The sequence below is a fragment of the Hemitrygon akajei genome, chromosome 4 (genome assembly GCF_048418815.1).
Source record: "Hemitrygon akajei chromosome 4, sHemAka1.3, whole genome shotgun sequence".
Lineage (NCBI taxonomy): Eukaryota > Metazoa > Chordata > Chondrichthyes > Myliobatiformes > Dasyatidae > Hemitrygon > Hemitrygon akajei.
In genome coordinates this window covers 28,689,481-28,710,388 of record NC_133127.1, presented here as the reverse complement: position 1 = coordinate 28,710,388, position 20,908 = coordinate 28,689,481, and the positions used below count along the sequence as shown (strand labels likewise).

The 20,908-nt window shown below is 39.1% G+C and overlaps 1 protein-coding gene across 3 annotated transcripts in view; it reads left to right on the top strand.

Annotated features, from left to right (window-relative positions):
• The window catches only part of LOC140726180 (E3 ubiquitin-protein ligase RMND5A), a 74,360-nt gene that overhangs the window by 31,086 nt on the left and 22,366 nt on the right, over positions 1–20,908 (top strand). For 2 of the 3 annotated variants that reach the window (XM_073042191.1, XM_073042193.1), the window contains exons 3-6: positions 5,907–6,002; positions 9,918–10,052; positions 18,969–19,069; positions 19,517–19,683. In XM_073042191.1, coding sequence (XP_072898292.1) covers positions 5,907–6,002; positions 9,918–10,052; positions 18,969–19,069; positions 19,517–19,683 — 499 coding nt within the window. The remainder of the gene's footprint in view (positions 1–5,906; positions 6,003–9,917; positions 10,053–18,968; positions 19,070–19,516; positions 19,684–20,908) is intronic. The other variant, XM_073042192.1, reaches the window with a different exon arrangement.

Sequence of the window (20,908 nt, the reverse complement as noted above, 5' to 3'; positions counted from 1 at the left end):
GATAGCTAGAATCAATATGCAGCTTGAGCGGTGGTGCAGGAGGGAGGGTCTCAGATTCTTGGAGCATTGGAACCGCTTCTGAGGGAGGTGGGACCAGTACCGTACGGACGGTCTACATCTGGACAGGGCCGGGATCAATGTCCTAGGAAGATTGTTTGCTAGTGCTGTTGGGAGGCTTTAAACTAATATGGCAGGGGGATGGGAGCCCACACAGAAAAGAAGAGGGAAGTGGTGCAGAGACCAAAGCTAGAGTTAGTGAAGAAAAAAGTAAGAGTAGAGTGCATAAAAGTAAAAAGGAAAAATCACATAGGTCATTAGATTCTATAAGGACAATGAGTATAAGGGCACTTTATCTAAATGCCCATAGTATTAGAAGCAAGGTTAGTGAACTTATGGCACAGATCAGTACCAAGGCATATGATTTAGTGGCCATTACAGAAACCTGGTTACAAGGTGGAGATGACTGGGAATTAAATATCCAAGGGTATCAGGTAATACGGAAAGATAGGCGGGAAGGCAGAGGAGGTGGGGAGACACTCTTGATTAGGGATGAGATCAGGGCGATTGTGAGAGAAAATATAAGATCTACAGAGCAGGATGTTGAGTCCATCTTGGTAGAGATTAAGAATAGTAAAGGGAAAAAAATCACTGGTGGGTGTTGTCTATAAGCCACCTAATAAAAATGTTGCAGTGGCAGAGGTGATTAACCAAGAAATAACTGAGGCTTGTAAGAACGGAACGGCAGTTGTCATGGGGGATTTTAACTTCCACATAGATTGGGTGAATCGGGTTGGTCAAGGAAGTCTTGAGGAGGACTTCATAGGATGCATCTGTGATGGCTTTCTTGAGCAGCATGTTAGTGAACCTACAAGGGAAAATACTATCTTAGTTCTAGTCCTGTGCAATGAGACAGGTAAGATTAACGATCTTGTAGTCAGGGATCCTCTTGGAAAGAGTGATCATAGTATGATTGAATTTCGCATTCAGATGGAGGATGAAATAGTTAGATCTAAAACTAGTGTATTATGCTTGAACAAGGGTGACTACAACGGGATGAGGGAGGAGTTGGCTAATGTGGATTGGGAGCACAAGCTATTTGGTAGGACAGTTGAGGAACAGTGGAATACTTTCAAAGAGATTTTTCACAGTGCTCAACAAAAGTATGTCCCAGTCAAAAGTAAGGACAGTAAGTGTGGGGAGAGCCAGTCTTGGATAACTAAGGAAATAAAAGATAGTATTAAATTAAAAGCACATGTGTACAAAGTCGCAAAGAGTAGTGGGAGACTGGAGGATTGGGAAAACTTTAAAAAGCAACAGAGAACAACTAAACAAGAAATAAAGGAAAGGGAAAATAGAGTATGAAAGTAAATTAGCACAAAATATAATAACAGATAGCAAAAGATTTTATAAATATATAAAGCGGAAGAGGGTGGCTAAAGTCAACGTAGGTCCCTTGGAAGACAAGAAGGGGAAATTGATATTGGGTGATAAGGAAATGGCTGAGGCATTGAACAACTATTTTGTGTCGGTCTTCATGGTGGAGGACACGTCTAATATGCCAAAGGAGGATGTTATGGACGAAATGGGAGGTGAGGACCTTGATAAAATCACTGTCACTAAAGAGATAGTGTTGAGCAAACTGGAAGGCCCAAAGGTAGGTAAGTCCCTTTGTCCTGATGGGATGCATCCAAGGGTGCTGAGGGAATTGGCAGAGGTTCTTGTAGACACATTGGTAATCATTTATCTAAACTCTATACTCTGGACAGATCCCGGCGGATTGGAAGACAGCAAATGTCATGCCACTTTTTCAAAAAGGATGTAGGCAAAAGACGGGCAACTATAGGCTAACATTTGTAGTTGGGAAAATGCTTGAAGCTGTCATTGAGGAAGAAATAGCAAAAAATTTAGAAAGGAGTGGTTCCATTAGATAGACACAGCATGGATTCAGAAAATGCAGGTCTTGTTTGACAAACTTACTGGAGTTCTTTGAGGACATAATGAGTGCAGTGGATGGAGGGGAACAGGTGGATGTCGTATATGTGGATTTCCAGAAGGCGTTCGATAAGGTGCTGGACAAGAGACTTATAAATAAGATACGGATGCATGGAGTCAGAGGAAGTGTATTGGCATGGATAGTGGATTGCTTAACTGATAGAAGGCAGAGAGTTGGTATAAATGGGTGTTCCTCTGGTTGGCAGTCAATGGTGAGTGGGGTGCCGCAGAGGTTGGTGCTGGGCCCACAGCTGTTTACCATTTACATTGATGTTTTGGAAGAGGGGACTGAGTGTAATGTAGCAAAATTTGCTGATGACACTAAAATGAGTGGAAAAGCAAATTGTACAAAGGATGTGGAGAGTCTGAAGAGGGATATAGATAGGTTAAGTGAGTGGGCTAAGGTCTGGCAGATGGAATACAACGTTGGTAAATGGGAGATCATCCACTTTGGAAGGAATAATAGAAGAGCAGATTATTATTTAAATGGTGAAAGATTGCAGCATGCTTTTGTGCAGAGGGACTTGGGACTGCTTGTTTATGAATCGCAAAAAGTTGGCTTGCAGGTACAACAGGTTAATAAGAAGGCTACAGAATGTTGGCCTTCATTGCTAGAGGGATTGAATTCAAGAGCAGGGAAGTCATGCTGCAACTATAAAGGGTACTGGTGAGGCCACCTCTGGAGTACTATGTGCAGTTCTGGTCTCCATACTAGAGGAAGGATATACTGGCTTTGGAGGCAGTGCAGAGGAGGTTCACCAGGTTGATTCCAGGGATGAAGGGGTTAACCTATGAGGAGAGATTGAGTCACCTGGGACTATACTCTCTGGAGTTCAGAAGAATGAGAAGGGATCTTATAGAAACATACAAAATTTTGAAAGGGATAGTTAAGATAAAAGTAGAAAAGTTGTTTCCATTGGTAGATGAGACTAGAGTAGGGGACATTGCCTCAAGATTCAGGGGAGAAGATTTAGGATGGAGATGAGGAGAAATTGTTTTTCCCAGAGAGTGGTGAATCATTGGAATTCTCTCCCCAGGGAAGCAGTTGAGGCTTCCTCACTAAATATATTTAAGCAACAGTTAGATACGTTTTTACATAGTAAGGGAATTAAGAATTATGGCGAAAAGGCAGGTAGATGGAGCTGAGTTTACGGACAGATCAGCCATGATCTTATTGAATGACGGGGCAGGCTCGATGGGCTGGATGGCCTACTCCTGCTATTTCTTATGTTCTTATGAAATCTGTTTATTATTGTCACATGTACAAATTACAGTGAAAAGCTTGTTTTGCATACTGTTCATACATCTTTGCATAGTGCTTCGACGTACAACAAGGTAAAACAGTAGCGATGCAGAATAAAGTATAACAGCAACAGAGAATGCAGTGCAGGAAAATGATAAGATAAAAGATCATAGTAGTGTAGATTATGAGGTTGAGAATCTAACTTGTCACACTGGGGAACTATATAACAGTGGGATAGAAACTCTCCCTAGGTATCAGACTTCTGTATCTTCTGTCCGATGGGGGAGGGGAGAAGAGCGAATGTCTGGGATGGGAAGTGTCTTTGATTATGCTGGCTAATTTGAGGCAATGAGAAGTATGGACAGAGTCCATCAAGGGGAGGCTGGTTTTTGTCATGTTACAACTCAGCACAACTCTCTGCAGTTTTTTTGCGGTCTTGTGTAGAGTATTTGTCATATCAACCCATTAAGCATCTGGATGAGATGCTTTCTGTGATGCATTTATACAAATTGGTAAGGATCAACAGAGACATGTACATTTCTTTAGTTTCCCGAGGAAAGTAGAGGCACTGATGAGCTTTCCTGGCAATGACATCTACGTGGGTTGCACTGGGGCAGGCAGTTAATGTTCACTTTAGGAACTTGAAGTTCTCTACCTCAGCATTGTTGATGTATGCAGACTACTGGGGCTTATTATGCTGAAAAAAGTTCACAGTATTTTTTCCTTACTTGGAGGGCTTGAGATTGGATAGACTGAGACTATTTTCTCTGGAGCAAATGAGGTTTAGTGTGAGTGTAAATGAGGTATAGTATAGAGACCGTATTAGAAATAATATGAGGCATAAATGTAAGGTGATAGGGAAAAGATTAGAGGATCTGAGGGGTGAGTTTTCCATATAAATGGAGGTGCTATAAAGAATGAGCTGCTATAGAGGTGATAGAGATAGATACATATACAACATTTAAAAGACACTTGGGCAGGTACATGGATAGGAATGGTTTAGATGGATGTAGGCAAATGGGATTAGCGACAAGAGCACCTTAGCCTAAGAGCCTATTTCCATGTCTTGTAACTCTGAATTTATGCCATTTACTACATGGAGTTTAGAGAGCCAGTGTTCAGGAGTCCTAAGTGTAATTTGCTCGTATCTATCTTTGTGTTATGACCTCTGAATGGTCTCCTGCAAGTGGGTCAGAATGTACCTGATTCTGTATTTTGACTGTAAGTTATGATTCTGTGTCTGGCTGTTTCTTTGACTATCCATGGGATAGTTTTACTAATCTTGACCCAAATGTCCAGATGTTAATGAGAAAGTTGTTTGATTGATTGCTCTGGTGGTAACTTTACTATGGCTGTATCTAGTGAATAGGTCAGTAGCAGTTGATGTGTCCATGATTTTCACGTGATTGTGCATGTTGCTGAAGTGAAGTGCAAGTCAACTGGATTATTGTGGGTCTTCCATTTTATGCCCAAGTAAATTTGGCAGCTTTCTCATCAGGTAGGACATTAGTGAATTAGCTTTTGAAACTCATTTTCTCACTTTCAATTCTGATGACGAATCTTTGACCGGAAGTATTAACTCTGTTACTCTTTCCACAGATGCTGTTTGAGCTGATAAGTGTTTTCATCATTTTCCATTTCAGATTTTCTGCACCTGCGGATTTGATTTCAATGTCAGGAATACCAATTTTGAAGAAGTTCTGCTCCTTCCTCTGGAGGGATTTCAAAGTTGCTTTTTTTGTCTTGTTCATCCTCAATGGATTCTGTTTCCGTCTAGTGTTCAGTAATCAAAGCTTACACCTTGGCAACCTGGCCTTGCTCTAACGGGAATGTCCATTTCCCTCTCTGCAACATAAAACAGCTTACTTTCTCTTTCCCATTTCTGATGAAGAGTCATATCTGTTTCTCATTCCACAAATGTTCTCTGAGCTGCTGCATGTTTACAGCATTTTCTGTATTTGAATTGAATCTTTTAACAACGATCTATTGTTAGTCTGTCACTGTTATAGAAAATAAAATAACTGGCATTAGTGTTATTTGGTATTTGACGCTCAGCATTGGTTCAGTGGGCCAAAAGGCCTGTTTTTGTGTTGTATGTCTCCTTGACTCTTTTTATTTAAATCCCAGATTATTTAAATAACTGGAATTTTATTTGCCCCATAGCTATTGTGTTAGTAAGGTGGGCTGACTGTCCTTTTATACAGTCCCCTTACTTTCTTGTCAGTGGGAAAGTCAATATTAAAATATTGATAGGCCTTGATCTTAATTCAGTCTTAATTTTAGGGACTGGCAGTTAACATCAGCTTTGTCAGTAATGTCCGCATCCCATCTACGTTTACATCTGTCTGATATTTGTTACTTGTGCAACTAGTATCAGCCAATTTAGAACAGTATTTTGTGTAGGTTATCCATTTAGGCTCTTTACTTTACCAACATCTCGGAGGAACTGGATTTTGGTAAAAAGAATGGATAGTTGTTTATATAGTGCAAGGCTATATAGAGTTCTGCTAATACAATCTTCAAGGAAGAATTTAATTTGTACATAATTTGAAAAACTAAATGCAAAATGAATGTTTATTTTGATTTTTTTTTGCTACTACCACGCTCTGCCCACTCAAAGAACCCTACTTAAATCATTTTATTGGTCTCTTTTACTTTTGTCTAATTCCAGGTCTTTCGGCATGTTTCTCCATTCTTTATACTTACAGTTGATGCCAAATACTGCTCCTTTTATCCACGAATGGGACAGAATTTTGCTACTAATCAGGTAAATTGGTTATCCACAGCCCATCCAAAATGTTTTATTTCTGTAGGAGTGTTTGTAAAATCTTATTTTGTCATTGGTTTGTTTGGCATTTTGCTAAAGCCCAATGAATTCATTTAACTATCTTTCAGTTCAAACTGCTTAACTGTACAATTACTATATATTAATAGATTGTAATACACTAGGTTAGTAGGTGATGCAGACATAATGTATCCTTTATTGCTGACATATTTTTCAGTCCAGAATCTTGTTGGTTTTTTTTACAGTACTGAACTGCTTTACATGTCCCTGTGAAGTTTCTGGGGGGTTAGATGCTCGGAACAAGTGTGAGATCTAAATATATTTCTTACTGCATCCAGTGCAATGCAAGCCAACTCATCTCATTTGGAAAAAAATAGCACTTTTGACAGTGTTTGTATTTTGCAGCAATTAAGATACAAGTAATTTTGACTGGTGCCAAAGCTGTCAATGTTGCATTGACAAACAAAACTGTACATTCTGGATATAGTCTGATCAATTAAACTTTATCCTTTCTGGTATTGCTGTCTGCTAAAGAAGGCAATTCAGGCAAGTTTTTAAGTGATAAATATTAACATGTAAAATGTAAAAATGCTGGAGTAGCAAAGCTGGTTTTGAAAGAGATTTTCCTCCTAGCATTTAGGAATGACTAGGAAAAATCTGCCCTTAATGATCTTTGTTTTGCTAAGTGGCTTTTTTTGTGTTGACCTCCAGCATTCCAATTTATTTAGTCACTGCGTTTGTTTGAAGTATGTTGTTGACCTATTGACCATGGAGCTGATTATTGACTTATTTTGGAGGAAACTGGAGGGCTATGAGCCAGTCCTCATCAGAGGTGAAGGTCAGCAACTTTAAATTTCTCAATGTTATAAGAGAGGACTTGCCCTGGGCCCAGCATACAAGTGCAATTACAAAGGAAACACCGCAGCGCCTCTACTTCCTTAGAAGTTTGTGAAGATTTGGCACAATACCTAAAACTTTGATAAACTGGAGGTGTGTGGTAGAGAGTTTATTGACTGGCTACATCACAGCCTGGTATGGAAACACCAATGCCCTCGAATGGAAAAGTCAACAAAAAGTAGCAGATACAGCTGAGTCCATCATGCGTAAAGCCCTCCCCACCATTGAGCACATCTGCATGGAGTATTGTTAGAGGAAAGCAGCATCCATCATCAGGAATCTCCACCACATAAGTGATGCTCTCTTCTCACTGGGCCCTGTAGGAAGAAGGTACAGGAGCCACAGGACTCTCACAGCCAGGTTCAAGGACAGTTATTACCCCTCAACCATCGGGGTTTTGAACCAATGGGGATGACTTCACTTGCCCCACAACTAATTGTTCCCACAACCAATGGACTCACTTTCAGGGACTCTTCACCTTATGTTCTTGATCTTTATTGATTATTTATTAATCTCTTTTATTCTTTTATATTTGCACAGTTGGTTGTCTTGCACACTGGTTGTCTGCCCTATTGCGTGCGGTCTCTCATTGATTCTATTACGGCTATTGGATATATTGAGTATGCCTGTAAGAAAACTTATCTTAGTATTGTATATGGTGATATATATATACTTTGATAATTTACTTTGAATTTTGAAGACAGTTCAACTTTCTCTTGTAGAATACTTTATATATTGGGAAGTAGTTTGCGGTTATGGCTATAATAAATACAATTATAGCTTCTCCTCAAACATAACTCATTAATTTTAATTACCAATGTGATTGGGCTGGAGAAGGTGCAGAGGAGGTTCAAAGGAATGTTGCCAAGACTGAAGGCATTGAGTTGTAGGAAGCAACAAGATTGGCTGGGGTTATTTTCCTTTGTGCAAAATACGGTGAGCAGTGAGTGACCTTGTATAAGTATAGAAAATCATGAGTGGTGTGCATAAGGTGGATGGTTATAATCTTCATCTCAGGGTAGGGAAAACTGGAGGTAGGAGGACAAAAATTTAGAGACAACCTGGGGGGCATGTTTTTTAGTAGATGGTGGGTATGTGGAATGAGCTCATGATGAAGCAGGTGCATTTAAAAGACATTAAATATGTTTGTGTATAGGACAGATTTTGAAGGATATGGGCTAAATGGTGTCCAGTAAATGGAATAGCTCAGGTAGACACCTTAGTTGGCATGGACGTGATGGGTCAAAGGAACTATTTCTCTACTTTCTGACTGTAAACGACTCAATGGCTTGTTTCATTTTTCCGTGGGTGAGGATACACTGGTGCCTCGGAACGCTGCTGTTTAATAATTTACTAAGTCTCTCTACTTTTAATGAAAGTGGATTGCTTCATGCTTCCCACATTATACTTCATTTACCCAATTCATTCTATATCCTTTTGCAGACTTTGTTTCCTCTTCATATCTTGTTTTCTCACCAGTCTTTGAATTGTCAATATATGACTGCATTGTTTTCTTGTAGGAATTGTTTTTGTTTGAACAAGATTTCTGTTCCATCTACATCCTTTGGCAGACCTCTTCATATCTTGTTTTCACACTAATCTTTGAATTGTCAACATATGACTGCATTGTTTTGTAGGAATTGTTTTTATTTGATCAGGATTTTTGTTCCATCTTTCTCAAATTTAACAGTAGTATTAACCAAAATATTTCTCTCCAGAACAATGGCAACTAGGAGAGAAATATATTGAGCTAGTTTTATTCAATTTTGAAAGCTGGATTTTCCTACATTGTCTGGTTGTAGCGATTTTGAGAATATTTTGACTTTCAAGATATTCTGCTACTCTCTCTAGTATTTATTATCGCTTTGGGGGAGCCTACGTTTTGGACATCTTCAGTGTTGACTGCTGGAAGTTGCGAAAAAAAGCAAGGCTGTTTATTTTAGCTTTATTACTTAATGCTTTTGGCACTAATCAAAATAACACATAATATGCTTGAAGCATGTACAAACATGTTAGCTGTTTGTTTATTGACTAACACACTATATCTCACAATTAAATCATCCTTTAAAGGTGGAAGGCATGATGAGAAAGTAGTCTCTAATACATTGCATTGAAGAACAGAAGGTCTTTATTAGCCCATAACTGGAGAATTGTGTTCATATTTGATTGCACTGCTGCAGGGAGATGTGGCTATCCTAAACACAAAGTACACTGCAGATGCTGTGGTCAAAGCAACACATACAACATGCTGGAGGAACTCAGCAGGTCGGGCATCATCCGTGGAAATGTTGACTGCTCGTTTCCACGGATGCTGCCCGACCCGCTGAGTTCCTCCAGCATGTTGTGACTATCCTAAAGTGTGTAGAGAACATGTATTAGAATATTTCTAGTCATGATTTCATTTACAAGCATATGCTAGAAATTCTGTTGTTGAGCAGAGAAAAGTGATTGAAGATGTAATGGAGCAGCAAAATCTTGATTGGTTTAGATATGATAAATGGAAAGAGAATTGTTCCTATTAATGGAGTAATAAAAGACCTGAGGACACAGACATAAAATTGGCAAAAGATCAAGGGTTTTTGTGAAGAAAAATGTATTTTGCACTGAGTACCATCTGAAAGGATTTCAAAGGGAAATTGTATAAGTGAAGACACTGAGTTGGGTTGTCTATGTATATATTTATATAAAAAGAAACAAGGATACACAATAGTTGAATAGCTGTTGCCTGTAATATAACAATACTGTAATTTGATTTGGAGACGTTCATAAAATGTTCTTTCTTACACTGTCCTGTAGAAATGAATATTGGAGTTTTGTCTTAAAAGTGAAACAACTACATTTATTTACTGTAATTTCAGCTACCATTGAGCCACACAGCACAGAAACTAGCCTTTTGGCCCACTTGCCCTTTGGAACTTATGTTTACTGACAATTGCAAAATTACTAAAGTAACAATTTCTCTTTGAAAGCTAATTTTCCCACTTGCACTTTTTTAAACAGAATTTTGATGCTGATATCAGTGGAGTGGCAATAGATGGATGCTGGCAAACTGATAGCCAGCGACTTCTCAGTGAAGTGATGGTGGAACATTTCTTCAGACAAGGGATGCTTGATGTGGCAGAGGAACTCTGTCAGGTAAGGTAATTGGTACTGTTGTAATTTGCATTTGTGTGTAATTTAGGGTCTGTTCCTAAATTGGCTCTTTTGAATTCAATTATTTCAAAATGGATTGAACTTTATGCTTGCCAATTTCTTTTTCTCCACAATCATCTGAAAATCAGCTAATGCACAACTATGCACTTTGTTCCTTCACATTACGTGCTAAATATACTATCGTGCTGTGCTTCCCCCAAGCAGTAAGGCTAACCAGCTGCTCCACCCACTGTCCACCGCTACTTTATGATTTCCTCTCAGTCACCTTATGTACTGATGCTCCTGTGCTTTCTGGACATAGAATTATGTACATAGCTTATGTATATATTACATATTTATATTGTGTTCCATGCCTCTTATATGTTTTTTATGTGCTGCATCAGATCCAGAGTAACAATTATTTCTTCTCCTTTATACTTGTGTACTGGAAATGATATTATACAATGTTGAATCTAGAAACATTTGCATCAATCAATTCAGTCTGTTCACACTTCTAGATCCTCAGCTGCCTCATATAAAAAATGCACTGTGAAAAGATGTGGGGTATTACGCCAGTTTTTTCTGTGACCTCCTGGCGATACTATTCTATTGGACACAAGCCCCAAATCACTGAGTGAAAGAAATATACTGTAGGACACAGCAGATTGGTGGAAGTAAATTTCTGTGAACTACAAAATAAAGGTAGGGATCATTGAGAAAGGTTTAAGAGTGAGGTGGTAACAGCAGGATGGTTGGACTTTGCTTAAAGAGGAGTTCAGGGTTGTGGGTAGATTAATGCTTTGAGAATGGAAATCAGATTCAAAGACCTAGAGTTGCCAGGTCTAGAGGGTGGAAAGCATTGAGAATATTTTGGTGAGAATTCTCATTGTGTTTAAATGGGAGGTGGAATATATGGATTTTAAATGATGGGCAAGGTGGCTGAGATGCCCAAATAAATAGTAAGTGTTAGTGGAGTAGAGCGCACAGATAAGATGCACAGTAATTCAGTGATGTCCACGTTCCCTCCAAAATAATTTGAATTAAAATTAGTAGAAGTCTTCTTTGCAAAGCACAGCTCCCACCTAAAACATTACTACTTAAAATCCTGCCCATCCAATCTTCTATCTTTTTCTCTCTTCATAAAAAGAAAAGGTAAAACTTAAATGGTTATTTTCATAAGAACATAAGATGTATGTGCAGAATTAGGCCATTCAGTCTGTTGAGTCTGCTCCATCATTTCATCCTGGCTGATTTATTTTCCTTCTTACCTGCATTCCCTTGCCTTCTCCCTGTAACTTTGCCCTCACTAACAACAACACACACAAAATGCTGGTGGAACACAGCAGGCCAGGCAGCATCTACAGGGAGAAGCGCTGTCGACGTTTCGGGCCGACACCCTCGTCAGGGTCTCGGCCCGAAACGTCGACAGCGCTTCTCCCTATAGATGCTGCCTGGCCTGTTGTGTTCCACCAGCATTTTGTGTGTGTTGTTTGAATTTCCAGCATCTGCAGATTTCCTCGCGTTTGCCCTTACTAATCAGGAACCTATCAACTTCTCGTTTAAATATACCAGGTGGCTTGATCTCCACAGCCATCTGTGACAATAAATTCCACAGATTCGCTACCCTCTGGCTAAAGAAGTTCTTCCATATCTCTGTCATTCTCATTTGAGGGTGTGCCCCCTTTGGTCCTAGACTCATCCACTATTTGAAATATCCTCTGCACATTCATTCTATCCAGATTTTTCAATGTTCTTTTGCAGAATCATTCTTGTGAACCTCCTCTGGGCCCTCTCCATTGTCAGTAAATCTCTTCTTGTTATAAAGAGCCTAAAACTACTCACAATACTGCACGTGCAGTCTGACCAATGCTTAAAGCCTCAGCATTACATCCTTGTTTTTATATTCTAGTCTTCTTGAAAGAGTTCATTTCTTCTAGCAAAGTGCATTACCATATACAGGTCGACCTTCACTAATCCGGCACCACTGGGTATTGGATTACAAGGAACCGGATTACAGGTAGTTGGATTAGTGAAGGTCAACTGTAGTTTCCTACACTGTCTCCCACCTGCGACTTCTTTACCTATTCTCCCAACCTGTCTTAGTCCTTCTGCAGATTCCCTGCTTCGTCAACGCTGCCTAATCCTTCACCTATCTTTGTATCATCTGCATATTAGGCCACAAAACAATTAATTTCATCATCCAAATCATTGATGGATTAAGTAAAAAGAAGTAGTTCCAACATTGACCCTATAAAACACCACTGCACTCTGGCAGGTGGCAAAGTGGGAATAAAGAGGGCCTTTTTTGGTTGACTGCCAATCTTCTATCCATGCTAGTATCTTCCCTGTAATATCATGGGCTCTTGTTAAGCAGCCTCATGTGCAGGACTTGTCAAAGACCTTTTGAAAATGTAAGTATGCAACATCCGCCGATTGTCCTTTGTCTGTCCTGCTTGTTATTTCCTCAAAGAATTCCAAAAGCTTTGTCAGGCTAGATATCCCCTTAAAGGAAGCCATGCTGACTTTGGCTTATTTTATCATGTGCCTCCAAGTACCCCAAAATCTCATCCTAAATAATGGACTTCAAACATCTTCCCAACCGTTGAAGTCTGGCTAACTGACCTTTAATTTCCCTTCTTCTACTGCCCTCCCTTTTTAAGAGTCGAGTGACATTCACAATTTTTCAGTCTACCAGAACAATTCCAGAATCTAGTAATTCTTACAAGATCATTACTAATGCCTGTGCAATCTCTTCAACTACCTCTTTCAGAACCCTGAGGTGTAGTCCATCTGGCCCAGGTAATTTGTCTACCTTCAGGCTTTTCAGCTTCCCAGGCCCTTCTCCTTAGTAATAGCAATTACACTCACTTCTGCCCCTTGACACTCTCAATTCTGACACACTGCTGGTGTCTTCCACTGTAAATCCTGACATAAAATACTCATTAAGTACATCTACCATTTCTTTGTTCCCCCATTACTGCCTCTCCAGTGTCATTTTCCAGCAGTCCAATATCCATTTACTCTTTTACTCCTTATATATCTGAAATTTTTGGTGTCCTCATATTAGTAGCTAACTTGCCCTCATGTTTCATCTTTTCTTATGGTTTTATTAGTTGTCTTCTGTTTTAAAAGCTTCCCAATCCTCTACCTTCCCACTAATTTTTGCTCTTTATATACACTCTCTTTTGCTTTTATGCTGTCTTTGACTTCCCTTGTCAGCCATGGTTACATCATCCTCCATTTAAAATACTTCTTCATCTTTGTGATTTATCTGTACTGCGACCTCTGAATTGTTCCCAGAATCTCCAGCCATTGCTGTTTTGCCATCATCCTTGCTAGTGACCCCTTCTAATCAACTTTGGCCAAGTCCTCTCTTATGCTTCTGTCATTCATTTTACTCCACAGTAATACTGATACATCTGACTTTTATCTTTTCCCTCTCAAACTGCAGGGTGAATTCTAACGTATTATGATCACTGTCTCTTAAGGGTTCCTTTACCTTAAGCTCCCTATTCAAATCTGATTCATTACACAACAGCCAATCCAGAATAGCTGATACTCTAGTGGGCTCAACCACAAGCTGCTCTAAAAAGCTATTTTATAGGCATTCTATAAATACTCTCTCTGGGGATCCAGCATGAACTTGATTTTTCCAAATTTATCTGCATGTTGAAATCCCCTATGACTATCATAACATTACCTTTTTTGCATGCCTTTCCCATTGTAATTTGTATCTCACACCCTGGCTGCTGTTTGGAGACCTGTATATAACTCCCATCAGGGTCTTTTTACCCTTGCAGTGTCTTAACTTTCATGCCTAACTGTGCTTTCAATACAAAATATATCCTTGGATGTTAAGCTTCCAACTGATCATCTTTCAGCCATGACTCAACTGATGCCACAATGTCATACCTGCGCTGCAAGATCATTTACTTTATTCTGTATACTGTGTGCATTCATATATAACACCTTCAGTCCTGTATTCATTACCCTTTTTGATTTTTGCCTCATTTCAACTTATTCCACTGACTGAAGTTTTGCCCAATCATCTGCTTGCCCTTCCATACAGTCGCCCTACACAATGCGTCAACTTGTATATAAATTATCCCCACGCCCCCGGCCAAATTTGTTTAAACCCTTTCCAATAGGTATAGCAAACCTGTGTAACTTGTCCTTTTTGTACAGGTCATACCTTTTCCAGAATAGATCCCAATGATCCAGTAATCTGAAACGTTGCCATCTGCACCAGTTCCTCAGCCACACATTCTTCTGTCAAATCATCATATTCTCACCCTCACTGATGTGTAGCACAGGCAGCAATCCAGCGATTACTAAACTGGAGGTCCTGCTTTTCAGCTTTCTATCCAACTCCCTATATTCTTTCTTCAGGACCTTCTCCCTTTTTCTACCCATGTCATTGATACTGACATGAACCATGATTTCTGGCTCCACTTTAGAATGCTGTGGAACTTATTTGAGACATCCATGACTCTGGTCCCTGGGGAGGCAGCATACTATCCAATTGTCTCTTTCACATCCACAGAATCTCCTGTTTGCTCCTCTAACTGTGGAATCACCTATCATTAATGTACTCATCTTCCTTCCCTTTCCTACTCAGCCACAGAACCAGAGACCTGGTTGCTACATTTCCCCCAGTAGGTTGTAACTACTCTCATTAGTATCCAAATCAGTATACTATCTCTCACTTCTCACACAAAGGAATTGTCCCTTTTTATACCCTTCAAACCCCTTTCACTAACGCATTCCCATACATTTGTTACTTGCACAATGATCTCACCTTCCCCAAACAAACATGTTTTTTTTTTACCATTTTCCACTATTATGGCTGTAGGCTTATACTCCCTTAAATTTCTCAAAACATTGCTGTGGACTGGTTCAGTTGTATCTTCTCAAAACAGCCCCACTCCAAGCTAACACCATTTTGTCTTACAGGCTTCCGTTTTATTATGGCATATACCAAGGAGGAATCACATTTAACTCTATTCTATATTTAAAGTGTAGATTGATAGGTTCTTGATTAGTAAGGGTATTAAAGGCAGGAGAATGTGGTTAAGAAGGATAATAAATCAGCCATCAGAAGAATCAATATCAAGTTTATTATCACCAGCATGTGATGTGAAATTTGTTAATTTAGCAGCATCAACAGTTCAATGCAATACATAATCTAGCAGAGAGTAAAAAATAATAAATAAAATAAAACATAATAAATAAACAAGTAAATCATTTACATATATTGAATAGATTATTAAAAAATGTGTAAAAACAGAAATACTGTATATTAAAAAAGTGAGGTAGTGTTCAAAGCTTCAAAGTCCATTTAGGAAATCGGATAGCAGAGAGGAAGAAGCTGTTCCTGAATCGCTGAGTGCGCCTTTGGGCTTCTGTATCTCCTACCTGATAGTAACAGTGAGAAAAGTGCATGCCCTGGGTGCTGGAGGTCTTTAATAATGGATGCTGTCTTTCTGAGAAACCACTTCCTAAAGATGTCCTGGGTACTCTGTAGGCTAGTGCCCAAGATGGTGCTGACTAGATTTACAATCTTCTGCAGCTTCTTTCGATCCTGTACAGTAGCCCCTCTAAACCAGACAGTGATGCAGCCTGTCAGAATGCTCTCCACGGTACCACTATGGAAGTTTTTGAGCATATTTGTTGACATGCCAAATTGCTTCAAACTCCTAATAAAGTATAGCCACTGTCTTGCCGTCTTTATGACAACATCAATATGTTGGGACCAGGTTAGATCCTCAGAAATCTTGACACCCAGGAACTTGAAGCTGCTCACTCTCTCCACTTCTGATCCCTCTATGAGGATTGGTATGTGTTCCTTCATCTTGCCCTTCCTGAAGTCCACAATCAGCTCTTTCATCTTATTGACGTTGAGTGCCAGGTTGTTCCTGTGGCACCATTCCACTAGTTGGCATATCTCACTCCTGTACGCCCTCTCGTCACCACCTGAGATTCTACCAACAATGGTTGTATCATCAGCAAATTTGTAGATTGAATGGCAGGGCAGTCTCTGGGTTGAATGGCCTAATTTTGTCCCTATGCTTTATGGTCTTGTGTTTCAAATTGTTTTACCGACTTCGTGTAGTCATTATGGAAATTTCAATTTGTTCACTCAGCACAGTGTAATAAACTAATTGCTCTCTTATTATTTCTTTCTCAGGGAATAAAAACACCAGGAAACAAATTTATTTGCTTATCTTTCTCAAGAACATTTGTTTTAAGCAACACCTTCTCAGATCAAATAAAGTATAAATAACCTAAACTTTTATTTAGTGATACAACACAGAGTAGGTCCTTCTGGCCATTCAAGCTATTCCGCCCTGGCAATCCCACAAACCTGCCTGATTAACTCTGTCTTAATCAGGAGACTATTTACAATGGCCCGTTAACCTACTCAGTATGTGGGACAAAACTGGAGCACCCGAGGGGAAAATGTACAGGGACTCCTTGCAGCACAGCATCAGAATTGAACTCAGGAACACCCTGAGCTGTAATAGTGTTGCACTAACCACTATGCTTCTGTGGTGCCCCTTTGGGACATCCCATCAGTCTCTGCAGCCAATTAAATGCTTTACAAATGTACTGTCTTGAATTCCCTTGCAGTTTGAACACTTTTTTCCTTGAAGCAGTAGTGAGATGAAAACCAGGAAACTGGGAATATTTATTCTGCTGCTTAAAATTCCAACAGGCTTTCTTGAATACATTTAAGAGATGAAAGGCAACCTTGGCTTTAAAATCTAAAATAGCCCAAATGGTCTTCATCTATATTTTCATGTTCCTGGCATGGGATGTTGAAGATTGGGTCAAAAATGCAGTTCCTATCTAGCCAGAATAAAAAAATCACAATTTTGAAAGTACAGTACTATTGAAGGTATTGGAATTAGCATGTGGTAACAAAAAGTAATTATGAAAGCTCAACCTTTGTGGTCTTTAAGAAAATAGCAATGCAGGTCCTGTCTTTCAAGATATTGTTCCGGAGTACAATAGGGCAGTAGAGTCTGAAAACTAACTAATAATTGTTTATATATTTATTTTTCACACATTCATTTTTATAATAGTGTGGAGTTCAAGGTACAAAAGTTGCCATGCTGTTCAAATAAAATTAGATGCTGTGAAGGATACTTTAGGATGCTAAAATAATGAGCATCAATGGATTTTGTTGCTTTCACTTATCGTTAACACTATTACTTTTAAGTTGGATAAGTCGCTGGTCCCAGATGAGATGTACCCCAGGGTACAGTGGGAGGTGAGGGAACAGATTGCTAAGTCTCTGGCGAGCTTTGTATCATCAATAGGGACAGGAGAGGTTCCAGAGGATTGGAGGGTTGCGAATGTTGTTCCTTTATTCAAGAAAGGGAGTAGAGATAGAGCAGGAAATTATAGACCAGTGAGTCTTACTTCAGTGGTTAGTAAGTTGATGGAGAAGATCCTGAGAAGCAGGATTTATGAACATTTGGAGAGGTATAATATGATTAGGAATAGTCAGCATGGCTTTATCAAGGGCAGGTCATGCCTTACGAGCCTGATTGAATTTTTTTGAGGATGTGACTAAACATATTGATGAAGGAAGAGCAGTAGATCTAGCGTATATAGATTTCAGCAAGGCATTTGATAAGGTACCCCATGCAAGGCTTATTGAGAAAGTAAGGAGGCATGGGATCCAAGGGGACATTGTTTTGTGGATCCAGAACTGGCTTGTCCACAGAAGGCAAAGAGTGGTTGTAGATGGGTCGTATTCTGATGGAGGTCGGTCACCAGTGGAGTGCCTCAGGGATCTGTTCTGAGACCCCTACTCTTTGTGATTTTTATAAATGACCTGGCTCACTATAGGAAGGATGTGGAAGCCATAGAAAGAGTGCAGAGGAGATTTACAAGGATGTTGCCTGGATTGGGGAGCATGCCTAATGAGAATAGGTTGAGTGAACTCAGCCTTTTCTCCTTGGAGCGACAGAGGATGAGAGGTGACCTGATAGAGTTGTATGAGATGTTGAGAGGTTCCCCAGGCTGAAATGGTTGCCACAAGAGGACACAGGTTTAAGGTGCTGGGGAGAAGGTACAGAGGAAATGTTAGGGGTAAGATTTTTTACTGAGAGTGGTGAGTGCGTGGAATGGGCTGCCGGCAAAGGTGGTGGAGGTGGTTATGATAAGGTCTTTTAAGAGACTTTTGGACAGGTACATGGAGCTTAGAAAAATAGAGGGCTATAGGTAAGCCTAGTAATTTCTAGGGTAGGGACATGTTCGGCAGAACCTTGTGGGTTGAAGGGCCTGTATTGTGCTGTAGGGTTTCTATGTTTTTATGTTTCTACTTGTATCTTTTTACTAAGTAGTTGGTAAATGTAGGATAAATTTATCTTTTTTTTAAGATCGGGATGGAGGTTCTCAGCCTGATATGTTGACTCTTTATTCCTCTCTATTAGCACTGTCTGACTTGCTGAGTTCCTCATTGATTCTGTGTGTGCCACTCTGGATTTCCAGCATTTGTAGAATTTCTAGTGTTCTTAAATCTTTTCATAACAAATTCATTGCTTGATTTTATTTGTTGATTTTGTTCACTTAGCATCAATTTCATTGCTTTCAATACTATTGATCAAGCAATTTGTGCAGAACTTTTTGGCAAGTTCAAGTTCAACTTTATTGTCATCTGACTGTGCATGTATAGCATCAAATGAAACATTATTTCTCTGGACCACAGTATGCCCACAAAGCATATATCACACACAGCACATAAAATGAAGTATTACCATAAGAAGGTGAATGAAATATTCAAAATGCATGATGTGTGCAACATAGGTAAGCAGTACAGTAAACAGCTTTCTGTCTTAGTGACAAGACCTCAGTGGTGGCAGGGTAGTCATTCTACCTCCTAAGTAACATTGTTTATTTGCCCATTAGGAAGCTGGCTTGTGTATAGAAGGAAACCAAAAGGAACCTTTTGTGGAATTAAATCGAATTCTGGAGGCACTCAGAATAAGAGATCTAAGGCCTGCACTAGAGTAAGCTTCATTTTATTTCATAATTATTAAATAGATGGTGAACACAAGCAAGTCTTTAGAATTGGCTGTCTCCTTTTAGTGGAGGGCTGCATTCCTAGAATGCAGTAAGGTTTTGATTGTGACCATGATTTCAAATTGTCAAGTGTCTTTGGTAACTGAGTCAAACACAGCAAATTGAGAGATTATAAAAGCTGAATGTGTTCTTCAAAATGGAAATACAAATTTAATCAAATTGGGGGATATTTGAGATCTTTTTAGTGTTTTTTTTCTGGAAAGCTCTTCTGATTTTGTTTTATGTGATTCTTTTTAGAATTAAAATGGAAATCTTTCCTAAACTATTGAATTAAAAACAACTTGTTAGCTTATCATTTATTTATCGCAATACTAAAATTTTATGGTTATCTACAGGATTTTTAATGAACATAATAAATTTATTTTGCTTTAAAGATGGGCAGTTTCAAACCGTGAGATGTTGATGGCACAGAATAGTTCTCTAGAGTTCAAACTGCACAGACTATTTTTTATAAGTCTGTTAATGGGCGGTACAGAAAATCAGAGAGAAGCACTTCAATATGCAAAGAACTTTCAGCCATTTGCTTTAAATCACCAGAAAGGTAAGCAAGTTAGACTGAAAATATTATTGCGGGAATCCTGTTTTACTGTTTGGCATTGAGAATACAGTTTTTTACGCTTTCTTTATGCCTCGAATTGCCCGAAGTAACAATATTTGGAAACAATAGCTTGCATTTATTTAAAACCTGTTATAACCAAGTTACTTTATTGAGGTATTCACAGATAATCATTTACATTGAGGGATGATTTAAGTGTACATTTGCAGAGATACCAGACACTTAGAAATGGTTTTAAGGGGGGTGGTGGGAGGTAGTGAGTCAAAGTGTATGGTGGGAATTCTAGTGAACCATGGCATAGAAGGTGTGATTGCCAGAATTAGAACACAGATGCCAAAGAAACAAGGCATTAAAAGTTGGTACTTGTGGGCTGGAAGATTGGAAATAGGGAGGAGCTAGAAAATGGAGGTGTTTGAACAAAATGGGAATTATTTAAAAAACAACCAATTGCCTGAACCGGAGCCAAGGTAAATAAATCAGGATTTGGAGATAGGCTTAGTGTCTCTTAAAATAAAAGTAGCATAGTCTTAATTAATTTGAAGCTTAAAGTCTAGAAGATTTAAGATTGACAAAAGAACGTTGGAACTATTAAATGATTATAGTTGAGATAGAAACATTTAAATATGTGTTAAGTATGTTCCTGCAAGCTCTTTAACTTGAAATGGGCAAAAAAAACTGCTGATGTGGAAACCTGAAAGAAAAGCAAAATGCTGGGAGCAGCCAGCAAGTTAACTATTATCAGCAGAGGAGAAGCAGTCTTGACATTTTGGGTCTCAAGAGTCCTTCAAAACTGCAAAATTGATGTGTTTTAAGTTGTAGAAGAGGAGGTTTGGAGGAAACGGGATATTTGTGACAGGATGCACACCAAAGTTATCAAATGAACAATTGCTTTATAAAAGTGGACGTTTAGAGACAAAGACATATTGAAAGAATAAAGCATATCTAGAAAGAGAGAGAAAAAGAGAGATATATACACTGATCCGGTGGTAATCCATCAATCCAAGCAGTCTTAACAGGCAGAGCAGGCAGGATCTCTTTCAGATTTGTGTGTCGCATTCAGGACTCAATTCAGACTCATCTACATTGGTGAAGCCAAACACAGATTATTGATTGTTGTGCCGGTCACTTTATGTTCAGTTTGCAAGAGTGATCCTGAACTTGATCTGTTATTTTAAACCATATATGTCAAACTCAAGGCCCGCGGGCCAAA